The 23483-nt window shown below is 44.7% G+C and overlaps 1 protein-coding gene across 1 annotated transcript; it reads right to left on the bottom strand.

Annotated features, from left to right (window-relative positions):
• Nucleotides 1-242: 242 nt before the first annotated feature.
• On the bottom strand, nt 243-23386 carry LOC111230483. The gene is made up of 6 exons (XM_022757234.1): nt 23277-23386; nt 11280-11684; nt 2578-2709; nt 1696-1746; nt 1231-1296; nt 243-1118 (listed from the first exon to the last, which is right to left on the bottom strand). The coding sequence occupies exons 1-6, from the start codon at nt 23326-23328 to the stop codon at nt 1048-1050; spliced, it is 777 nt and encodes a 258-aa protein (XP_022612955.1). The 5' UTR covers nt 23329-23386; the 3' UTR covers nt 243-1047.
• Between the last annotated feature and the right edge of the window lie 97 nt (nt 23387-23483).

Below are 23483 nucleotides of genomic sequence, written 5' to 3'. Positions count from 1 at the left end.
AGGAAGTGAGAGAGAGAAGGAGAACGGGAGAGAGGGGGAAACATATACAGGTTATGACAGAAATAACACAAACAGGAAGTTGGTGTCAACGACAGAGGAAACCACATTGCTGCGCTTTGTTACCACCTTCGTCTCTCACTCTCTTCCTCCTCGCCCTTGCTCTTTCTGTCTTCTCCAAAATTTTCCATTCACCTACTTTAGAGGCAACAAATCAGGTCAAACATGACTCGGATAATTTTACCGAAAATAAAAAGTTAACAACAAAAGTCAAAAATAACAACAACAGAGTCAGCACAACAAACATCCATTGACCACGTGATAATGAGTCAATTTTTCTGATTAAAGGAACATTTCATCTTAAAAAGCTCTTCTCAGGTTTATTGCTGTTTGTCCAGTACAGAGAGATGTCCTGAGAGTGTTAGCCTAGCTTAGCACAAGGACTAGAAGCAGGGGAAAACTGCTAATACACCTGCGAACATCTCCAGAGCTGTCTGTTGTACACGGTGCAGCTCACTTGGACAGCTGCATGCAGTTATTTAAGAAGTAGCTTGAAATGCTAACTGCTGCTAAAACCATAAAAACATTGTAAGGTGCCATTAAAATATCATAAAATGTGTTAATATACAAGTTCAGTTAGAGCAACATTGGACATAACACTGTTAACACTGTCAATATGTCAACAATGCTAACACTGTCAACACTGTCAGCACCGCTAACACTGCTAACACTGCTAACACTGTCAACATGTCAACACTGCTAACACTGCTTACACTGTCAATATGTCAACACTGCTAACACTGTCAACATGTCAATACTGCTAACAATGCTAACACTGTTAACACTGCTAACACTGATAACACTGCTCACTTGCATTTATTGATGGTGGTACGGTCAGAATTGGTTATAACAGAATTTCTACTATGAATGGTCACTTTCACATAATCTTAAATAATGCGTTGGTCATTAAGTCAGGAATGATGATGATGATGATGATGATGATGATGATGATGATGATGATGATGATGACGATGATGACGATGATGCACCTCAGAAGTTGTAGCCACTGTTCCTGTTGGATGAAGGTTCTCTGCTGTCACTGACTGTCAGTCGCTCCAGAGCTGATTTGACAACACACAGGAAGAGCAGCCAGATTTACTATATGACTGTGTGTGTGTGTGTGTGTGTGTGTGTGTGTGTGTGTGTGTGTGTGTGCGTGTATGTGTGTGTTACCAGGGTAGGACAGTCTCTTCTCTCCATCATCGTTTTTAACCATAGTTTTCCCTCGGTGGTAAGACACTGACGCAGAAAAGGAAAATTTTTAAGTCACACATCTGCTGTTACTCTCCCTTTTTCTTATTGACAACAAACATCATCATACAAACCAAAACTGTGTTGTATGACCCCTTCCTCTGTCTGTGGCTCTGAGCCCCTTGATTTCTAATGAAAATGGAGCTTTCAAACACTGCACTATTTTTAGCGGCAGATTAATCCACGTTTGGTGCTGTAGGAAGAATTTGGGGCAGCAGAAGTAAATATACACTACAGAGTGTGTGTGTGTGTGTGTGTGTGTGTGTGTGTGTGTGTGTGTGTGTGTGTGTGTGTGTGTGTGTGTGTGTGTGTGTGCGCGTGCGTTTGTGTTTGTGTGTCTGTGTGTGTGTGTGTGAGGGTGGGTGTGTGTGGGTGTGTGCGACTCACCACTGTGACTCTGTGTAGGTCCAATCCAGCGGTTCTGCCTCCTGTCCGACACTGAAAAGCATGTTAACACTGCAGTTATACTTCCAGGGGTGAGACACCTTGTGCATTTTGCTCTACAGTGACTTGTTGCGAATATGACTGAAAACAACATGATGCAGGTTGTGTCTGCACATGAGCCTGAACAGCAAAATGATGAGCACCTCTTCCACAGCTTTTCCTCTGTGGATGCTATGTTGGCCAGTTATTATTAATGTGATTCATTTAAAGGGTCAGTTCATATATTTTACATGAAGAAATCACTTTTATTTCATAAGGTATTATTTCAGAGGAATACACAGAAGAAACAGAGACGGGCCTGACATTTGACAAAGGTCCTCAGTCTGACTGTGGACCTGCAGAAGCAGAGCCGTCTTTGTAGATTGATCCCAGTACAATATTCTTATGTTCTGGATGACTGATGGCTCCAGCATGAACACAGCATTTTGTTTTAATTCACATGACAAATTCCCTGATTTTTTTGTTTCCCTCAGCTCTTCCTACTGGTTTGAGATGGGCAGGGCTTCATTAAGAAACACATGACTTCCCCTGGTGGTTCTGTGTGGTCTGCTATTCTCTTCTCTTCTCTTCTCTTCTCTTCTCTTCTCTTCTCTTCTCTTCTCTTCTCTTCTCTTCTCTTGTGTTGTGACAGTGTGGCAGACTCCTTTGAATTTTAGGCAACAGTCTTTCTTGAACATAGTCTTTAATCTGACAGGTCTTAATCTTAAAATATTGTTTATGTTTTCAGCTCAGTAAGAGCTGATTACATGCAAATAAGTGTGAATATGCACATATGTGCAATGTGTGTGTGTGTGTGTGTGTGTGTGTGTGTGTGTGTGTACTCACATCGCTTCTGCAGGGCCTTGACAGTGGGTCTGGTGAAGCGGATCAGGAAGAGAATCAGCAGCACACAGCAGAGCAAAGCAGCCACCACTTTGTAAGCCTGCAGCTGTCCATTAACATCTGGGATGGCCTCAGCTGTAACACACACACAATCACACACACACACACACACACACACACACACACACACGCAAATCAGAAATGGAGACGGATTAGGAGTCTGTTCAGTCAGATGAAGGTGAAATAACTGACTATAAAGCTGTGACTGTGATCTATCATCTATCTGATCTGAGACGTTGTAGGTTGTTGTTGCAGGTGCTGTGGGACAAGTCTTGCATATGTGCAATGAGTGGTGCAAATGGCAAAATGCACACGAGTGATTTTACACACAACAGCTAACTGCTGATTGGTCGTGTTGCCATGGAAACAGTTTGGGTCCAAGTTCTTAAGTGAAGTGAAGAGTGATGTCCATAGGAGCTAGACGAGATGTGAATGAGATGTGCATGAGATGTGGACAAGATGTGGAGGAGATGTAGATGGGATGTGGACAAGATGTGGATGAGATGTGGATGAGATGTGGACAGGATGTGGATGAGATGTGAATGAGATGTGAATGAGATGTGAATTTGATGTGACTCATTAAGAGTCACTCAGTCATAATAATGTGTTCACTCTGCTACTTGCTTCAGTATGAAGTGACACAACCTTGTGTTAAACATGAGCCAGTTTTTACTTTATTTTAATTTTGGTAAAATTTTTGTTATGACAATATGAAACATGGATTTGAGAAGTTTAGTGTCTGAGGATGAAAAATAAGTTTTACGGAAAACTTTATTGGTACTGAAACGTCCCAACAACACTAATTTTAAAGGGATAGTTGTGTTTTTTTTACGTGGGGTTGTGTGAGGTAGTCATCATATTCAAATGATGCACTGGCAATATGTTGCAGCAAGTCCGCAAAGCTCATAGTTTTTTGCAATATATTTCTATATATTAGTATATTTTTTGTCGATGGCCTCTTTTATTCTACGTCGTTGTTTCGTTTTACAATGGAGGAATAATGTACACAAAGGAAAAACTCCTTTTAAAGTTTACCAGATATGGAGTTAAACATCCCATTCCGGAGTGAGCTAAAGAAGCTGTACCGTGAATGCAGAGCCGGGGCTATGCTAAAGGCTAGGAGATAGAGATATAAGCCTTTTCTACCATCGATCATCATAGGAATTGTCAACTCCCTAGCTAACAAGCGTGATGAAATGGAGGCACTTGAAGAACCAGCGAGCATATCGTGAGTGTAGTCTCATGTGTTTCACAGAGACCTGGTTTAACGACAACACTCCCGACCGTTGGACCGTGGATTTACCCAGCTTCACTGCAGTACGAGCAGACAGAGCAAGTGGAATGAATAAAGGTGGAGGACTGGTTCTGCTTGTGAACAATAGATGGTGCAACCCCGGTCACATCACAGTGAAGGAGAAGATCTGCTGTTGGGATATTGAACTGTTGGCAGTTGGTCTTAGACCGTACTATTCACTGAGGGAGGGCCCTAATCCTTCTCACACATCGTCGCCAATGATGTTTACATTCAACCACAAGTAGACCCTGCAGTCGTGTGTAATGTCATCCACAAGACTGTTGGGAAAGTACAGACCCAGCACCCTGATGCATTCATTGCAATATCGGGGGATTTTAACTATGTCACTCTCACCTCTCACCTGTCTGGCTTCACTCAGTATGTCAAGGAGGCCTACACTGCTTCAGCTCTACCACCACTTGGCAGATCAGATCATAATCTGGTTTTTCTGCAGTCTTCTTACAAGCCCTGTGTGAGGCAGGCTGCAACCACCCACTCATTCAGGAATTGGACCCCGGAGACCAGTGAGTCTCTAAAAGACAGTTTTGAGTGCACAGATTGGAATATACTGTTGGAGTCACAGGAAAATGATAAAAGCAAGGACCCTGGTCTTGAATGGTTGAATGTACCACAGAATATATTAACTTCTCTATGGAAACTGTAATACTAATAAGGACTGTACACTGCTTTCCAAACAACAAACCCTGGATCACCAGTAACATCAAGACCCTCCTCAACCAGAAAAGGCAGGGCTTCAGGGATGGAGACAGGGAGAAGCTCAGGTGTGTGAAACATGAGCTGAAGAGGAGATTAAAGCAGGCGAAGGAGAACTACAAAAAGAAAGTGTCATGGTTTGCCATGGCGGACATTTTATGTTTGAATTTATGTTTGCACTTCTGTCACTTCCTGTTTTATTTTGTAGTGGTTTCCTTGTGTCTCAATGTTTTTACTTCCTGCGTTGGTCCTGTTTCTCTGTGTGGTGATTGTCTGCCCCGCCCTAATGTGTTTCACCTATGTTCAATCACCCTGGCCTCCCTTATATAGTCTCTGTGCTCCCCTTTGTCTGTGTCGGGTCGTCTGTTCATGTCTGGTTAGTCATGTCGCCTGTTGTTATCTCCAATAATTGTCTTTGGTTTTACCTGCTGTTGTAGTACTGTGTTTCCCCGTGCTTTAGCTTCTGTTCAGTTCATCCCTTGTTTGTAAGTTGGCACATTTTTGTTATTAAAACATTTTTGCACTTCATTCCCCTGTGTTGGCTGCATCTGCATCCGGCCTTACCTGTACCTTGACAGGACGAACCGACCAGAATATGGACCCAGCAGCATACGCTAGTTTCATGGCTTTTTTGAGGTTGCTTCAATCCTCCCAGCCAGCACCCCCATCGGTTGTCAGACCCCTTTGCACGCTGACTGATCCCCTATCTGACTCGGATCTGGAAGACCCTGAGTCGTCTCCTTTTTGGGGAACACGGCTAGCCTTACCTGGGAGGTATCTAGGGGAGGGAGCCCCTGGGAAGAAACGCAGGTCACGGAGACGCCGGTTCCCCAAGCAGCCTCAGCCCCAGAACTCCAAGGCTGAGCCTCGGCCTCGATCCTTCCAATCAGCGCCCCCGTCGAATGTCAGGTCCCTTTGCATGCTGGCTGACCTGCTGTCTGACTTGGACCTCGAGGATCCTGATGAGTCCCCTTTCAAGGGAACTTGTCTGGCTATTTTTTCGGGGTTCCGTTGTGTCCACAGAAGGCAAAGACATCATGGCTCCCATCACCACAGGGAAACTCAGGCTCAGCCCCTACCCCAGGTTCCTCACTTTTAGCCCAAGCCCCAGTCCCAGGTCTCAAGTTTCCAGCCCAAGCCACAGTCCCAGGTCCCCAGCTTCAAGCCCAAGCCCAAACTACCCAGCTGATTCCTGATTCTGGTTCCCAGTCAGTGGTCCGGCCAACACCTGCTGCTAGTGTCCTAATGGCGGGCTGGCTGGATTCTGCTCTTTGTGTCCTGTCGGCGGCCCAGCTGACTCCTGATTCTGGTTCCCAGTCAATAGTCCGGCCGACTCCTGCTCCTTATTTACTGTAGGCGGTCCAGCTGAATCCTCTTCATCGTGCCCTGTTGGCGGCCCAGCTAACTCCTGATTCTGGTTCCCAGTCAGTGGTCCGGCCAACACCTGCTGCTAGTGTCCTAATGGCGGGCTGGCTGGATTCTGCTCTTTGTGTCCTGTCGGCGGCCCAGCTGACTCCTGATTCTGGTTCCCAGGTGGTGGTCCGGCCGACTCCTGATCCTGAATCCCGTTCGGCTGGCTGACCGAATCCTGCAACTTCTGTCCTTTCAGCGACCCAGCTGACTCCTGATTCTGGTTCCCAGTCACTGCGTCCGGGCGACACCTGCTGCAATTGTCTGACTCCTGATTCTGGTTCCCAGTCAGTTGGTCTGGCCGACACCTGTTGCACGTGTCCTGATGGCGGGCTGGCTGAATCCTGTTCCTCATGTCCTGTCAGCAGCCCAGCTAACTCCTGATTCTGGTTCCCAGTCAGTGGTCCAACCAACTACAGTTCCTGATTCCCAGTCGGTGGCCCAGCTGACTCCTGATTCTGGTTCCCAGGTGGTGGTCCGGCTGACTCCTGATCCTGAATCCCGTTCGGTTGGCTGGCCGAATGCTGTTCCTCCTGTCCTGTCAGCGGCCCAGCTGACTCCCGATTCTGGTTCCCAGTCGGTGGTCGGCGGCCAACACCTGCTGCTAGTGTCCTGATGGCGAGCTGGCTGAATCCTGCTCCTTCTGTCCTGTCGGCGACCCAGCTGACTCCTGATTCTGGTTCCCAGTCAGTGGTCCGGCCAACTACAGTTCCTGATTCCCAGTCTGCGGTTCGGCCGAATCCTGCCCCTCCTGTCCTGTCGAAGGCCCAGCTGACTCCTGATTTTGTTTCCCAGTCAGTAGTCCAGCAGACACCTGCTCCTATTGTCCTGATGGCGGGCTGGCTGAATCCTGTTCCTTGTGTCCTGTCGGGGGCCCAGCTGACTCCTGATTCTGGTTCCCCGTCAGTGGTCTGGCCGACACCTGCTCCTGATTCCCATTCGGCGGTCCGGACGAATCCTGCTCTTTCTGTCCTGTCGCCAGCCCAGCTGACTCCTGATTCTGGTTCCCAGTCAGAGGTCCAGCCGAATACAGTTCATGATTGCCAGTCTGCGGTCCAGCCGAATCCTGCTCCTCATTTGCTGTTGGCGGTCCAGCTGACTACTGATTCAGGTTCCCAGTCAGTGGTCCAGCTGAAACCTGATCCTGAATCCCATTCATCAATCCGGCGAATCCTGCTCCTCCTGTCCTGTTGGAGGCCCAGCTGACTCCTGATTTTGTTTCCCAGTTAGTGGTCTGGCCGACACCTGCTCCTTGTTTCCTGTCGGTGGTGTGGCCGAATCCTGTTGCTCATGTCCTGTTGGCAACCCAACTGACTACTGATTCTGGTCCCCAGTCAGTGGTCCAGCAGAGACCTGATCCTGATTCCCATTTGTCAATCCAGCGAATCCTGCTCCTCCTGTCCTGTCGGCGGCCCAGCTGACTCCTGATTCTGGTTCCCAGTCAGTGGTCCGGCAGACACCTGCTCCTAGTGTCCTGATGGCGGGCTGGCTGAATCCTGTTCCTTGTGTCCTGTCGGCGGCCCAGCTGACTCCTGATTCTGGTTCCCAGTCAGTGGTCCAGCCAACTCCTGCTCCTTTTTTCCTGTCGGTGGTTCAGCTGAATCCTCTTCCTCGTGCCCTGTCGGCGGCCCAGCTGACTCCTGATTCTGGTTCCCAGTCAGTGGTCCAGCTGACTACAGTTCCTGATTCCCAGTCGGCGGTCCGGCCGAATCCTACTCCTCGATTCCTGTTGGCGGCCCAACTGACTCCTGATTCTGGCTCCCAGTCAGTCCGGCCGACTACAGTTCCTGATTCCCAGTCTGCAGTACGGCAGAATCCTGCTCCTCATTTGCTGTTGGCGGTCCAGCTGACTCCTGACTCTGGTCCCCAGTCAGTGATCCGGCCAAAACCTGATCCTGATTTCCATTTTTCAATCCGGCGAATCCTGCTTCTCCTGTCCTGTCGGCGCCCAGCTGACTCCTGACTCTGGTCCCCAGTCAGTGATCCGGCCAAAACCTGATCCTGATTTCCATTTTTCAATCCGGCGAATTCTGTTGCTCATGTCCTGTCGGCAACCCAGCTGACTCCTGATTCTGGTTCCCAGTCAGTGGTCTTGCCAACATCCGATCCTGATTCCCATTCGGCGGTCCGGAGGAATCCTGCTCCTTCTGTCCTGTCGGCGGCCCAGCTGACTCCTGATTCTGGTTCCCAATCGGTTGTCCGGGCAACTCCTGATTCCCATTTGTCGGTCCGGCCGAATCCTGCTCCTTGTTTCCTGTTGGCGGCCCAGCTGACTCCTGATTCTGGTTCCCAGTCAGTGGTCCGGCCGACTCCTGCTCCTTGTTTCCTGTTGGCGGTCCAGCTGACTCCTCCTTCTGGTTCCCAGTCAGTGGTCCGGCCGACTCCTGCTCCTTGTTTCCTGTTGGCGGTCCAGCTGACTCCTCCTTCTGGTTCCCAGTCAGTGGTCCGGCCGACTCCTGCTCCTTGTTTCCTGTTGGCGGTCCAGCTGACTCCTCCTTCTGGTTCCCAGTCAGTGGTCCGGCCGACTCCTGCTCCTTGTTTCCTGTTGGCGGTCCAGCTGACTCCTCCTTCTGGTTCCCAGTCAGTGGTCCGGCCGACTCCTGCTCCTTGTTTCCTGTTGGCGGTCCAGCTGACTCCTCCTTCTGGTTCCCAGTCAGTGGTCCGGCCGACTCCTGCTCCTTGTTTCCTGTTGGCGGTCCAGCTGACTCCTCCTTCTGGTTCCCAGTCAGTGGTCCGGCCGACTCCTGCTCCTTGTTTCCTGTTGGCGGTCCAGCTGACTCCTCCTTCTGGTTCCCAGTCAGTGGTCTGGCCAACACCTGATCCTGATTCCCATTCGGCGATCCGGACGAATCCTGCTCTTTCTGTCCTGTCCGCGGCCCAGCTGACTCCTGATTCTGGTTCCTAGTCAATGGTCCGACTGACTACAGTTCCTGATTCCCAGTCGGCGATCCAGCCGGATCCTGCTCCTCGTTTCCTTTTGGCAGTCCAGCTTACTTCTGGTTCCCAGTCAGCGGTTCAGTCAATACCTGCTCCTCATGTTCTGTCGGTGGCCCAGCTGATCCCTGCTCCTGTTACCCAGTTAGCTCCTGGTCACCCTCTGGAGGAGCTCCACCTGGAACGCCAGTCTCCTGCTTGTCTTCCAGAGGGGCTCTGCCTGCCACGCTGGCCTCCTGCTCGCCCTCCAGAGGGGTGACGCCATCCTCCAGCTCGACCTAGGAAGAGACCCCATCTTCCCCGCCTTCCTCCTGCTCACCCTTGAGAGGGGCTCCGTCTGCAATGTTGGCCTCCTGCTTGCCCTCCAGAGGGGCGCTGCCTGCCACGCTGGCCTCCTGCTTGCCCTCCATAGGGGCGATGCCTGCCATGCCGGCCTCCTGCTCACCTGCCTCCTGCTCGCCCTCCAGAAGGGCTCCAGCTGACACGGTGGCCTCCGCCTCGACCTCCGGAGAGACCCGGTCTTCGCTGTCGGCCTCCAGAACGGCTCCATCCATTTGCCAGACCTCCGGGTTGCCCCACTGAACTGCTCAGCCTGTCCACAAGGCCTTCGAGCCGTCCCCCTAAGTTACCCTGTTTTGCCCCTGAGCATCACAGGATGCTCTCCTGCTCTGCCCCTGTGGTCTCAGGCTCCTTCCCTTGCCTGGTTGCTTTCCCTCCTGTCCACTGGCCCCTGGATTCCTCCCCCCTCCTCTCGCCTGACTTAGAGTTTCTGTTTTTTAAGGGTCGTCTGGAATCCGACCCTTAAGGGGGGGCACGGTCATGGTTTGCCATGGCAGACATTTATGTTTGGACTTCTGTCACTTCCTGTTTTATTTTGTAGTGGTTTCCTTGTGTCTCAATGTTTTTACTTCCTGTCTTGGTCCTGTTTCTCTGTGTGGTGCTTGTCTGCCCTGCCCTAATGTGTTTCACCTGTGTTCAATCACCCTGGCCTCCCTTGTGTCTGTAGTCTCTATACTCCCCTTTGTCTGTGTAGGGTCGTCTGTTCATATCTGGTTAGTCATGTTGCCTGTTGCTACCTCCTGTAATTGTCCTCGGTGTTACCTGCTGTTGTAGACCCCTATGTTTCCCTGTGCTTCAGCTTCTGTTCATTTCATTCCTTGTTTGTAAGTTGGCAGCTTTTTGTTATTAAAATATTTTTGCACTTCATTCCCCTGTGTTGGCTGCATTTTGGGTCCAGCCTTAAACGCACCCCCCATTCTTAAAGACAAGCTGGAAGGGATGGGGGTAGATCCCTGCTTCACGGCCTGGATTGCGGATTACCCGACAAGATGACCACAGTAAGTCATGCTGGGTAACTGTGTCTCAGGGACAGTGATGAGCAGCACTGGGGCTCCCCAGGGGACTGTTCTGGCTCCATTCCTGTTCACCCTGTATATGGCGGACTTTACATATAACTCTGAGTCCTGCAACATCCAGAAATACTCAGATGACACAGCTATTGTGGCACGTATCAGGAATGGGCAGGAAAAGGAGTACAGGGATCTGACAATGGCCTTCAGTGAATGGAGCGACAAGAACTGACTCCTTCTGAACACCTCCAAGACCAAGGAGATGGTCATGGACTTTTGGAGGTCTAGGTCCACCCTTCAACCAGTCAACATTTGAGGGAAGGACATTGAGGTGGTGCGCACTTATAAATACCGAGGTGTGCACCTGGACAGTAAACTGGACTGGTCCTTGAACACAGATGCCATCTACCTGAAGGGGCAGAGCCGGCTCTTTTTACTCAGGAAGCTATGGTCCTTTGACGTTTGCAGTGAAATGCTGAACATGTTTTATCAGTCATTTGTGGCCAGTGTACTCTTTTATGCTGCAGTCTGCTGGGACAACAGCATGTCAGATATGAACTCAATGAGACTGGATAAGCTGGCCAAAAAGGCTGGGTCTGGACTCACTCAGGACTGTTGTGGAGAGACGCATACAATGTAAGATGGAGGCCATCTTGAACAATACCAACCATCCTCTCCACAACATTCTGGCAGGACAGCGAAGCAGCTACAGGTGTAGCAAATGTCTCATCTCACTGCACTGCAGAACAGAGAGGTTCAGGAGATCCTTTGTTCCCTCTGCCATCAGGCTATACAACACCTCTACCAAAGTAAGTGGACTAATCTAATTATTATTGTTCATTTGTTATTAACTGTTTTCATTTTTATTTTATTATTATCAACAATGAGCTAATTGACACACAGACACATACACACACACACACACACACACACTGTAGACCAACCTTTGGGGCAGTGGACCCTCAGTCTGTTACAACTGGTTCTGTTCTGTGTTGCTCCATCCTCAGAGACGTCGTAACCACTGTGCACCTTGTTATCTCTGACCCAGAGCACATTATCTTTACAACCTTTCCTATTCTGACACACATTTGTCAAAAGCCTCTGGGCATTATAGCTGTAACAGACATCTAGGGAGGAGTTAGAGAAACGATAGAGGATCACGTTTCCATCACATCCATGTGTCCACCTGACTGTGAGGAAGCCCAGGACGGGTGCAGAGGTGCTGGGTTTGGAGGCGGGGGCGGTGGTGGCTGCTGGTGTAGCAGGGTGGCAGAGACAGATGGTGCCGTTGCTGGTGGTCTGGGGCAGGGTGGGGGTCTTCATGGTGGTTGACACAGCTGTTTTTCTGTCTGTTTCAGAGAGACACACATCAGTTACTATGGAGACCAACACAGACACCGACAGACACACAACAGGTCTGAGAGGTTCACCTCGGTGTCATAAACCAGAACAGCACTGCGTGTTTTTATTTACTGCTAATTCTTTGAGCAGGAAATGATAAATCTATGACTAGAAAATTCCTGAGGAAATTTTGAATGTGTCTGCTGCTTGGTGTTTATCCATGGCACGTTTCAATCTCTACAGAGGACGTTACTTTTGGTTTCATTCACATTGTAGAGAATTATCCTAACTCTGACCTCAGTCAGTCCAGTTATCACTCAAAAAGCTCTTTGAAACTACAAGGACTGGCCAAAGTCACCTCACAATAATGGTTTCAAACCTAAGTTTGTCCCTACAACCATAGGAAGACATGTAAAGACACATGTACATGCCCTAACGGAAGTTGATCTGCAGTAAAGCTACTGTGATGTCTCCTGCTAGAACAGAACAACATGGACAATAGTAAAAAATGCCCTAAGTTAATCAGTCTAATTAGCCAATCACAGTCAGTTGAGTGAAAGTTAGATCAGCAACTGCATTTGTGCACTTGTGTGTGTCTGTCAATGTGCGTGTGTGTATTGTTGTGTGTGGCACTAAAGCTTTCTACCATAGAGCCTCCAAAAAGCTTGTGTTACCAGGTTGAGAAAGTAACTTAATTTGGTTACTGACTATCTTCACAAACACACCTGTGTGTATAAGATAACACAGACACACACCTTTCTGCTGCCCCACACACTCACTACAGCGCCACATGTGCGTTACAGTTTTTTTCAGTTGCTAACAAGCATCGGTCAACCCTCTTCATACATGCATCTCGGCCAAACAGTGAATCTTTCCAAAACTCAAACCACCAAAACTCTTCATACATGTCTCAGTATGAGCTCATTTAACCACATCACTGACAACACTTCTCACTCAGAAAGCCTCCACTGTCACTCACAACACACTGACTGAAGAACACAGGAGCATCACATCAATTACAGTTTTTCACTATTTCAAAAACACAGTTCCTGAAACTAGGGCCCTGTTTGTCAAAGCTCCACACACATAAACCAAAACCATATACACAACATACAAAACATCTTACATCTCTTGCAAAAGCAAGCACTACATCCAAAACATTGAGAGAATAAGAATATCACTATTGGGACTCCAGTACATTCAAGTTTCTGAAAACCAGGTTTCTTTGTACCACGGACAAAGGCACAGTTTTTCACTGTTCACACCTGGGGACAAGTATGATGAACTTGTTAGCCAAGGAGTTGTGAAGAACCCGCGAGCATATCGTGAGTGTAGTCTCCTGTGTTTCCTGTGAGACCTGGTTAAACAACAACACTCCCGATCATTGTGTGGATTTAACCATTCACTGCAGTATGAGTGGACAGAGACACCAGAGCAGCAGGAGGAACAGGAGTACATCTGACGATGGCCTTCAGTGAATGGAGCGACAAGAACTGCCTCCTTCTGAATACCTCCAAGACCAAGGAGATGGTCATCAACTTTCGGACGTCTAGGCCCACCCTTCAGCCAGTCAACATTCGAGGGAAGGACATTGAGGTGGTACACACTTATAAATATCTAGGTGTGCACCTGGAGAGTAAACTGGACTGGTCCCTGAACACAGATGCCATCTACCTGAAGGGGCAAAGCTGGCTCTTTTTTCTCAGGAAGCTCAGGTCCTTTGACATCTGCAGTGAAATGCTGGACATGTTTTATCAGTCAGTGGTGGCCAGTGTACTCTTTCATGCTGCAGTCTGCTGGGGCGACAGCATGTCGGACATCACAATGAGACTGGACAAGCTGTTCAAAAAGGCTGGGTATGTACTTGGCAGGAGTCTGGACTCACTCAGGACTGTTGTGGAGAGACACATGCAATGTGCAAAGATGGAGGATGTGCAATGTGCAAAGATGGAGGACATCTTAGACAATACCAACCATCCTCTCCACAACTTTCTGGCAGGACAGAGAAGAAGCTATAGGTGCAGCAAACGTCTCATCTCACTGCGCTGCAGAGCAGAGAAGTTCAGGAGATCCTTTGTTCCCACTGCCATCAGGCTATAAAACACCTCAGCTAAAAGAAGGGGACTAATCTAATTATTATTATTTATTTATTATTAACAGTTTTTATTAATCATTATTTGTATCAACAATGAGCTAATGGACACATGAATTTCCCCTAGGGGATAAATAAAGTATCTATCTATTTATCTATCTATCTATCTATCTGGCACAAGACACTGCACAACCACAGAGAGACGCTCATTTCTTAAGATTAAGCTTAAGCTACAGCTGTGTGTGTGTGTGTGTGTGTGTGTATGTGTGTGTGTGTGTGTGTGTGTGTTGTGAACAGCTCCACTACAGTATTTAGAACCTGTACTTAAAGACTAAAAGACTTTAACCAGCCTGTAAACTGCAGCAAGAATGAACTCATCAGTGAGTGAGATTCACAGCAGTGTACTGTGCTGTAAATACAGTACATTAAGACATATCAACACTTACTTTGTTGCTGAATAATAATTAGGATAACAAAAAAACAAAAGACGAAAAACACATCATCATCAAATTATAGTCTTAAATATTAATTAAAAGATCATTACAGCAGCTTAACATTAATCTTTAACTGTAAGACCTCACTGATTCATAAAAATACTGCAGAATCTGGCTCAAGGTTCATATTCAACACGTGACTCAAAAATCAAAAATCAAATTGGGCTCGATTGAGTCGACCTTCTTGTCTTGTGACTGTGGAGACACTCTGTTGTCATGCTGCTCCATCAACACTGCAGTTAAACCCTGTGTACCATGGAGCTCTACACTCTGTGACAATGACAGATACCCTACTCATCACTGTTCTCTCCGTAGGCTGGACCTCACTACAGTCAGGACGAAACAGACATCTCATGTTATTCATTTATCAAGCTCGACTGTTAAAGCTTCAAACCATCTCACATCTCTTCTCTTGTTTCAATCCAGTGTCCACAGAACACGATCTACTAACTAACTAGCTAGCTAACTAACTAACCCTCCACATCCGTCAGGTTCACACTCATACTGGCTGAACTGGTTTCAGGTTCTATCACCATTTAAATGGAATGAACTGCATTCCCTCATACTAGACTCTTATATTTTAAATCTCTATTATTTGTTGTAAATGTTTTTGTTAATTATTAGTTTCTTAGTTTATTGTGTTGTGTAGTTCTGTCGTATTTGTTGTTGACTTTCTCTTGTGTCTGATTCTTGTTCTCAGCTCTCTCTTGGAAAAGAGATTTTAATCTCAATGACTGACTCTGACATAAACATCATAAAAAAACTTGCAATGAGCAATTTATTTGTTATGTTACAAATTTGTAATGTTACAAATAAACTGTTGGAGGAATTTTTATTGGATACTACAGATCTGTTCATCCTGCCTCGATAAGTGTGACATGTTCTTCAGGTTAGACAACAATATGAATCTGTTTTAAACATGCATGTGTGACTCAGTTTATATAATCTGTGTTACAGGTGCCATTTTTATTTGGCTGCACTGTAAATGTGTTTTATTTAATTAATGATTATCTTTCACATTTCTAATTAAAGAATCAGAACATATTTTTTAAAAAAAGGATTTATTACCTAAAGCATGTCTCAGTAAAAACAGTGTTTCAAATGTCATGTCTCTATTCAGTGCCGCTGTGTTGGTGGCGGGACAAGTTTCAGCGGCGTGGATTTCAAAGGCTCTGCAGTCAGAAGTGAAACTCTGTGCAGGGCGACATGCCACCACGGCTGAATGTGAATATGTGCTGCTTTTGAATTTCAGTTTGAAACGTTTGAGAAACCACTGAAGGGTTGTTTTTTAGAGAACTTCTTCAGTTCTTCTGTTCCGGGACCATTAAACAGATATTATTATAAACTATATTTACTCCAAACCAGTTCATCATTCAGTCCACGGCCTGTCTGTCATTCAGGAGGGAGAGGATGAAGACATGAAGCTGTCAGCAGCATTTGAGACTGTGCTTTGTTTCAGCACATGAATTTCATGACTCACGAGCACGCTGACTTCACAACTGAATGTGCTCCTGCAGTTTCTTTTTTAAATAAATAAAATAACTGTGAGAAGTTAGAACATACATAGTATTAAATACTCTATGAAGCAGACGTGTCATGTAGTGAGAAAAAAGCATAATGACTTTTTAATGAATCCAGTCACAGTGAAATATCTGATCTTCAGAGGTGTAAAAAAGACTTTGTTGAAATCATATTATTCAATGAAAGGTGCTTCAGCTGTACACATTTGATGATAATAATGCAGTTAATTGTTGGAGTTCATATATTCTATACAAATACACTGAAAAGAATGAATCTAAAACATTCAACTAACAGGAATTTCACAGAATGAGGAGGCACTGAGATCATTTACTTCAAAGAAGCATAAAGTTCAGTATTTGTAAAAATTGTAAAAGTAAAAGTTTTAAAAGTTGTAAAAATTGTAAAAATTCAAAAGTTGCAAATGATATAAAATATGTGAAAGAAGTTTTAGAAATTGTAAAAGTTTTACAAGTTGTAGAAATTGTTTTCAGCAAAATGCATGTATGCAAGTATGAAAAAAGTACTCATACTGCTATTTATATTATATATTATATACTTAGTATTTATTATTCATATTATATTTTTTACATATTATTTATTTATTATAATAATACATAATACTTTCTTAAATTTTTTTAAATGAACCATTCAATCTTGTTGTTGAACTAAACTGAATCTAAATGTCAGACTCTTCCAGCGGCTGAACTGAAGATCAGAAAGTTGGTCCAACTCTGCTGCCGTAGTTCCCATTAATGTGTGTCACTGTCAGCTTCAGTCCAGTTCATCCCAGACCAGCTCCATGGGGTGCAGGTCTGGAGACTGTGCTTGTCTTCACACCACTGTGCTTGTGTGTGTGTGTGTGCGTGTGTGTGTATATATATATATAAAATGTATTAAAGTTTAAAAGATGAAATCAAGTTGCCAGTGAAATGTCAATGACCTGATCCCTCACTAGCTTCCCACTGACAGCTGCTTTTGGAGTGCACAGCCTAGCTGGAGACCAGAGGACCAGGTCTCTGTGAAACCATCAAATACTGACCAATCCATCACCACAGCTCCCTGAGTCAGTTCTGTTCTCCTGCAAGAGTCTTCACACAGTTCTCCTCCAATTCACTGGGTTTGTCTTTCCCAACAACAAATCAAGCTTTCTGATGTGTTGGATGTGGGCAGAGTCACAATGCTGCTCACACACAGGCTTTACCTGGGAGATGTGCACACACACCTTAATCTACTGCAGACTGAGAGCAACATCATGCTCAGCAGTGTGGGCCTGAGACATGCAGAAGAGGTGCCAGCTGGACTATATTTCAAAGCACGCCTGTTCGCTGCCTTAAGGTTTCCCACACTGTACGTATGTCTACTCATCAGATGAGTAAGCGAGCAAGAGACAAAGAGAATGATTTGTGCTTTTTAGTGCTAAAGTTAAGACACACCACCATAAAACTGTGATTAGCCTCCACAAGCATTTCAAAGACCAACAACAGCCTGAAAAACAGCAGCAGCAGCTGAATAACAGGCTACAATAAACTGTTATAAACTATGTTAAATATCCCATAGAAACGTGCAGCATCAGTCGACATGAAGCAACAGATTCCCTCATTCAACATCATCGTAAGAACATGTTGTCTAATTAACTACTAAACATAGTAATGACAATACATAACAACAGACCAAACCAAGCTGCTACAATAAACAATCAGAAAACCACATGATACAATAAAATGAAACAGTATTCCTCCTGTTTGAAGTTCATTCTGCATCTAAAAATAACATCAAACTCTCAAAACGACCTCCACATCACTTCAATATGATGATGATGTTCATCAGTGCTCCACACCTGCAGCGTCAAAGCACCAGACTCCTACTTTATCTCCGGCTCTCCTCTTCAATCTAGACTCAGAGTGTCAGTGAGTGGATGCAGCTAAAAATAAGAGGATCTCCTGTTGTCACTGGTCACATTGTTTTTTCAAGATATGATGTTAAAAAAACAAAACAAAATCCTTTAAAAAAAAATGTATGCACAGTCCGTACAGGATCACGACTTTATTATTATTATTTATTCTTTTTCAAATCTCCTCTTGAATAGTTTTCTTTGAAATGTGCTGTAGATAATGGATTAAAACCCTATGCTCACTTTAATGTGATAGTGAGAGAGTTACAGGACAGTCAGGGGAGAGAGAGGGGGGATGACGTACAGCCAAGGAGGCTGGATTCAAATCCGCGGTAAAGACTGGGTCTATAAATCAAGGGCATAGGTTTGGTTTTAAGATTGGTAGGGACACAACAATGTCAAAATGAGTCAGAGTAGATTTTAAATCCAAATGTAAGATCTTCTTCCATAGTCCCACAGCAGTGAAGGTGTGTGGTTTGTCTCTCTCTCATGTGTGTGTAGATGAATGAAGAACATGATCTGATCACAGACTCAAACAAATAAAAAATCACGTGTGTCATTGTGCGTGTGTGTGTGGAGGTGGACTTCCTACAGCAGGGAGTTGTGGGTAAAGTCCCTGAGTCTGGTTCCCGTCAGTAGGTCATCTTCATATCTCTGATGTTTGGTTTCAGTTTACAGTGACGAATCAAGGATCAGTTCTGTAGGTCATCCAGTCTGATGTCTGATATTTACTATTCCTTGGCCCGGCGACAGTTAGAGTGGCAGCCATTTTGTTTTCTGGTTGTCCATCCATCTCATTTGTGTGGACATGATATCTCAGACGCGCTTCAACAGAACTTCTTGAAATTTGACACAAACATTCACTTGGACTCAAGTGAACTGATTTTGGTGGTCAAAGGTCAAAGGTCAGTGTGACCTCACAAAACACTTTTTAGCCACTACTCAAGACTTCACACAGCAATTATAACAAAATGTCACACAAATAGTTCATATTTTACAGACTCTGGATAAACAGGGATGTAACCTGAAACTAGTTGAAGTGGAGGAGGCAGAGAAGCACAAGGAGGTGATTCTAGTTTTAATTATTTATCTTTATAAGCATCTGTAGCTGTATCTGAGTGCTTTTAGTTTAATACAGAACAGCAGCTGTGTATAACAACAGGCCTGAACCTGATGAGGAGTCATCACACTCCTACAAACTGTGACACAGGAGCTGAACATTACCATGGTGACTGTCATGTTATCCTCTGTCTCCATTTATGGTACAATGAATCTGGGTGCTGTCCTCTGATTGGCTGAGAGAGTGCAACACACTGCAGCTTCAGAAGACACTCACATTGATTACTCAAAGAGCAGCTCTCTCCCCTTTACACAACTGACAATTTGCAAAGACAACTCAGTAGGAAACCTCGCTAAAGGGGCCCCTTGTCATTCCCTGGTCGATTTGTAATGACGTCTCAGTAGAAAACCCCCCTAAATTGGCCATGGATGTATTATAAGACCTGGGTAAGGCTTGCAGTCAATTTTTCCAAACGGCTACTCGAGGTACACGAGGTATTGCAGCGAAAAATCCCCTGTGGTCCAAAAAGCATTTTTCCCATAGACCACAATAGTAAAAGAGACTCCTGTAAAACTGTTGACAGGATACCTCCGGCTGTAAACACAGTTAATTATTAATCTTTGTATTGTATATTTTTAAGCCATCAAGCTGTGTCTTGGGAACAAGTATGGATGTACAAAAGTTAATAGGAAAACTGAATAATTAACGACATAAAGGTGAGTCTTTGTTTTCAAAATCCTTTTGATTTATTTCATTTATATCATTTTCAATTCAAATATCTGAGACAATAATATATTTAATGAAAATACCTGGATTCTGTGATAGCTACATTTGTGGACATTGAAATTCTAAAGTGTTGTGGAAATATTGTATTGTATTAAAAAAGTAAAGCCCTCGTTATAGTTTATCTGACAAGTTACACAAATTGTAATATCTGTCACATGCTGCATCAATTTCTTATCAAAAATGCACAAAAACAAACTAAACGTCAAACTACATATTCTTGTCCAATTTTGATGTATTTAGTGGAATCCAATGTGATTTTAAGCTCTAAAGCTTTTAATTGAATGAAACATTTTTCCTATAACATCACAAATAACTGATATCAACAATTGCAGGGTTTAATACCGTCTTACTTTTCAGAGCATTATCTTCATTGTTTGTTGCTGTTGCCATTTGTATAAATCCATGGTTTCAAGTCCTGTAGAAATTGTATTACTCGACCATCCCAATCCAGAATGCTGTTTGCTCGTTCTCATAGCCCAGAGGCATGATGGGAGTGGGCCGCATAACGCAGAAGTAACCCGGAAGCCAGGCGAACAATTCCTATAGAACTGGCGCCATTTTTAGATCAGGGATCGAGGTCTTATACATCCATGAAAGGGGCATCATGTCATTCCCTGTTTGATTTGTAACAATGTCTCATTAGGAAACCTCCCTAAAGGGGCCCCGTGTCATTCCCTGGACGATTTGTAACAACATCTCAGGAGCAGTGCTGCCAACTGTTTTCAGTAAAGCTGCACAAACACACAAGATCTTTTTAATCTGAAGACAATAAATTGAATTTTGTTCAAACTTAGAAACATGGCTGGCTGAGCATGTGCCGTTCACTCCAGACAAATTCAGCAGTAACAGGATATTTTATTGTGAAAATCTAATGATGAGTGAAACAATCCAAACTACGTCCAGCAGCATGAGGTCATGGTGCAGACTTCCTCACTCTCTCTCTAAGAACTGTGGTCAGCAGGTGTCACTGATTGTTACCGAGGAAACATGGCTCTGGCCTGGCGGTAGGTTATTTAGCCATTTGGCATTATTTTTGTGAAACTTATATTAGACTAATCTAAGAGCAACATGAGGAGTGGTACAGAAGCAGATCTGTCTCACCACATTTTCAAATTAAAAGCCTGTGAATATTTAGCCCTTTTTTTTTTGCATTGAAATTATGTAACTACATTTTTTTTACTCTGATTTCAACTCTTGAAATTTATAGGGGTCAAAGGTCTGCTTTTCACTAATCAGTCACTCTTTCACACTTGTTCCCTTGTCATGACAACAGAAAACATGTCAATGAGAGCAGTTTTACTCTGAATTCTGCTGTATTAAAATACTGTATATGTGAACACAGAGAGACTGAAACCAGCAGATACTAGACAGAATGATGGGACAGGTTTAGCTCACAGAGCTAATGATGAACACAGCTTTACTTCTCATCAGGCCAGTCGCGACTCCTCTCTTCATTCAACAAAACACCTTGTACAAGTCTGGACCTCCTCTGGTCAAATCCTGATTTTATAACTGAGACTTTGTCTGACAAAATCACCAAACACATCAAAGACTGAGCTGTGAGTTTAGCTTATGTACTGTAACATGAAAGACAGACAGAGACAGACTGTCTTTCTTATTTAGTCTCACACTGACCACAGCCTCCGTCTGAACCCACAATAGTTTAGTCTTTATTAACGTAACAGATTTTGATTAGAGGCAGGGCTTTATGTGTAACTTCCTCTGCTTGATATGTAGAGTTGGTCATAGTCGTTAGTACGAGGCCTTGTTACCGATGACTTCTCTCTCTCCCTGCCTCTCTCCTGCTCTCTCTCTCGGTGTGTCTTATGTTTAGTTATTGCTCTGCCTCCTTTAGTAATACTGATACATGTAATCAAAGTAGTTTATTTGCTGTGATGGAGGCGAGGCTCAGTGTATTGGAAGCGCTCCTCCTCTTCCATGCAGTTCCCGAGCAGCCGGAAAAAAACGGTGACATTTCAGTAGACTGAAATGTCATCAGTCAGTCAGTCAGGGACATTCATGCATAAAGGGGCTGACCCCGCTGTTAATATAAAAACATATGTAGTGAGTTTGGCAGGGGGTTAGTTCTTTTTCAATGTATTTTTAGAAATGCTCATGAATGTGTGAATCGTGTCTTCAGCATTGTTCACTTTTTAACCTTTTCACAGCAGACAGGGGACTGGTCCTGAGTGACTGGTCCTGGCAGGTGAAGCACAGGTGGTGAGCCACCACACTCTTTACAGCACAGTGCACATAATTACTGAGGAATGACTCAGGAAGGAGTTGATTGGAATGAATCTGTGACTGACCACTTTCATCATTATATCACATGGTGAGTTCCTGACCAACCAATCAGAGTCAGCAGTATTTTAATCATAATATTTAGGCCACATATTAATATAATCCATGTTATGTTCTGGTCCATTAGTGATGATGACGACTTGAGACAAATGGAATGTTGGTGATGGGGGTCTGCTGAAATGACCTTTGACCTCTGAGTGGCTCTGACTAGATGAACATGGATCATTCAAGTTAGTGCCAATGATCTTTCCAGCCTGTTGTTGTGAACAATGCTGAGGTTCAGCTCACTGCAAAGGTTCAAACTGACTCAATAAAAGAGGAATAAAACATTTTCAGAGCGATCTGTCAACGTTCAGGAGAACAGCCTTTGATTGGCTCTGATTGTACTGACTTACTGTTTCCACAGCTGTGCTGGTAATAAAAGACGGAGCTCTGATAGGTGAGTGTTCTTTGTCGCAGAGACATTGAGTTACAAGCTGTTCTACTCAAACAAACATGAGTTCAGGTCAGACAGTTTCACTGATCCAGTGACAAATTTTCAGTTCAGGAAAACCTCATAAAAACCTGTGGAACCATGAGTCACTTGACTGGTTCTACATGTTCTCAGATATTTATGTTGCCTCAGTATAACAACACAGGAGCAAATACCATCAGCTGTTCATCAGGAGTGAGACCAGGACCAGTTCCACAGAGACTGGTAAGGCTGGTAAGACTGGTAAGACTGGTGTGTAGTGTTGGTTTAGAGATCAGTCTGACTCATTGTAAGACAGAAACATAAGACATCTTACCTCTAGACTAACTCAGGTCTAAGACCTATGTTACTATGGTAACAATCAGTGACACCTGCGCTGACCAGCAGCACCAACAACAACAAACATGAAAACATGGCTCATAGTTTGTGGTTTACTAACATCATCAGATCAAAGAGAAAAGATTTTTCTTTTTTATTGTTTCTCTCTTCAAAGTAAAACTTCCTGTAACTGTTGAATTCTTCCTAAAGATAAACAGTTTTATGCTGAGGGTAAACAGAGCTCAGAGGTTGACGTGGACCCTTGGTTGGCCATTTTTTGATTTTGAAAAAAATCTTAATTTACCCAGATTTTATTGTTCCACAGTCCAGCTGAAGATAGTCAAGAACTAAACTGCTTTGTGCAGCAGGTGAATTAAGATTCACTCTCTCTGAAGTCTGACTGTTTGTTCTAAGACACAGTTAGAGTCTGTCTCTGGCTCAGCAGGACACACAGACTAAAGACATTTTATCTTTCTGGGAAAGGTCTTGGTCCAAACAGAAACTTCTTCATGTTCTCCTCACCCTTTTGCTGTTTGTCATGTGTGAGTTTCCAGACTGATTGTCTTGAAGCTACGGCTGCAAGTTCTTATCTGACTGTTCAGGCCTGATGTGTCTCAGTGGGTTAACAGTGGGCTGGATCAGTGTCTTCAGTGTTTAGTACTTACCAGAAGTTATGAGGAGAAGAGCTGAGACGGTCATGACAGTCCTGAAGTCCATCACAGAGCCAATGAAGGACAAATAGACAGAGAGATAGACAGAGCAAGAGAGTCAAATCAGATCAAGACGCCAACAACAGAAAAACTGATGAGAGAGGAAACAGTGCAGAGGTGTTAACTCTCTCTCTCTCTCTCTCTCTCTCTCTCTCTCTCTCT

This window comes from Seriola dumerili, unplaced genomic scaffold (genome assembly GCF_002260705.1).
Source record: "Seriola dumerili isolate Sdu_G_001 unplaced genomic scaffold, Sdu_1.0 BDQW01000267.1, whole genome shotgun sequence".
Taxonomy (NCBI): domain Eukaryota; kingdom Metazoa; phylum Chordata; class Actinopteri; order Carangiformes; family Carangidae; genus Seriola; species Seriola dumerili.
This window is presented reverse-complemented; position numbering and strand designations above follow the sequence as displayed.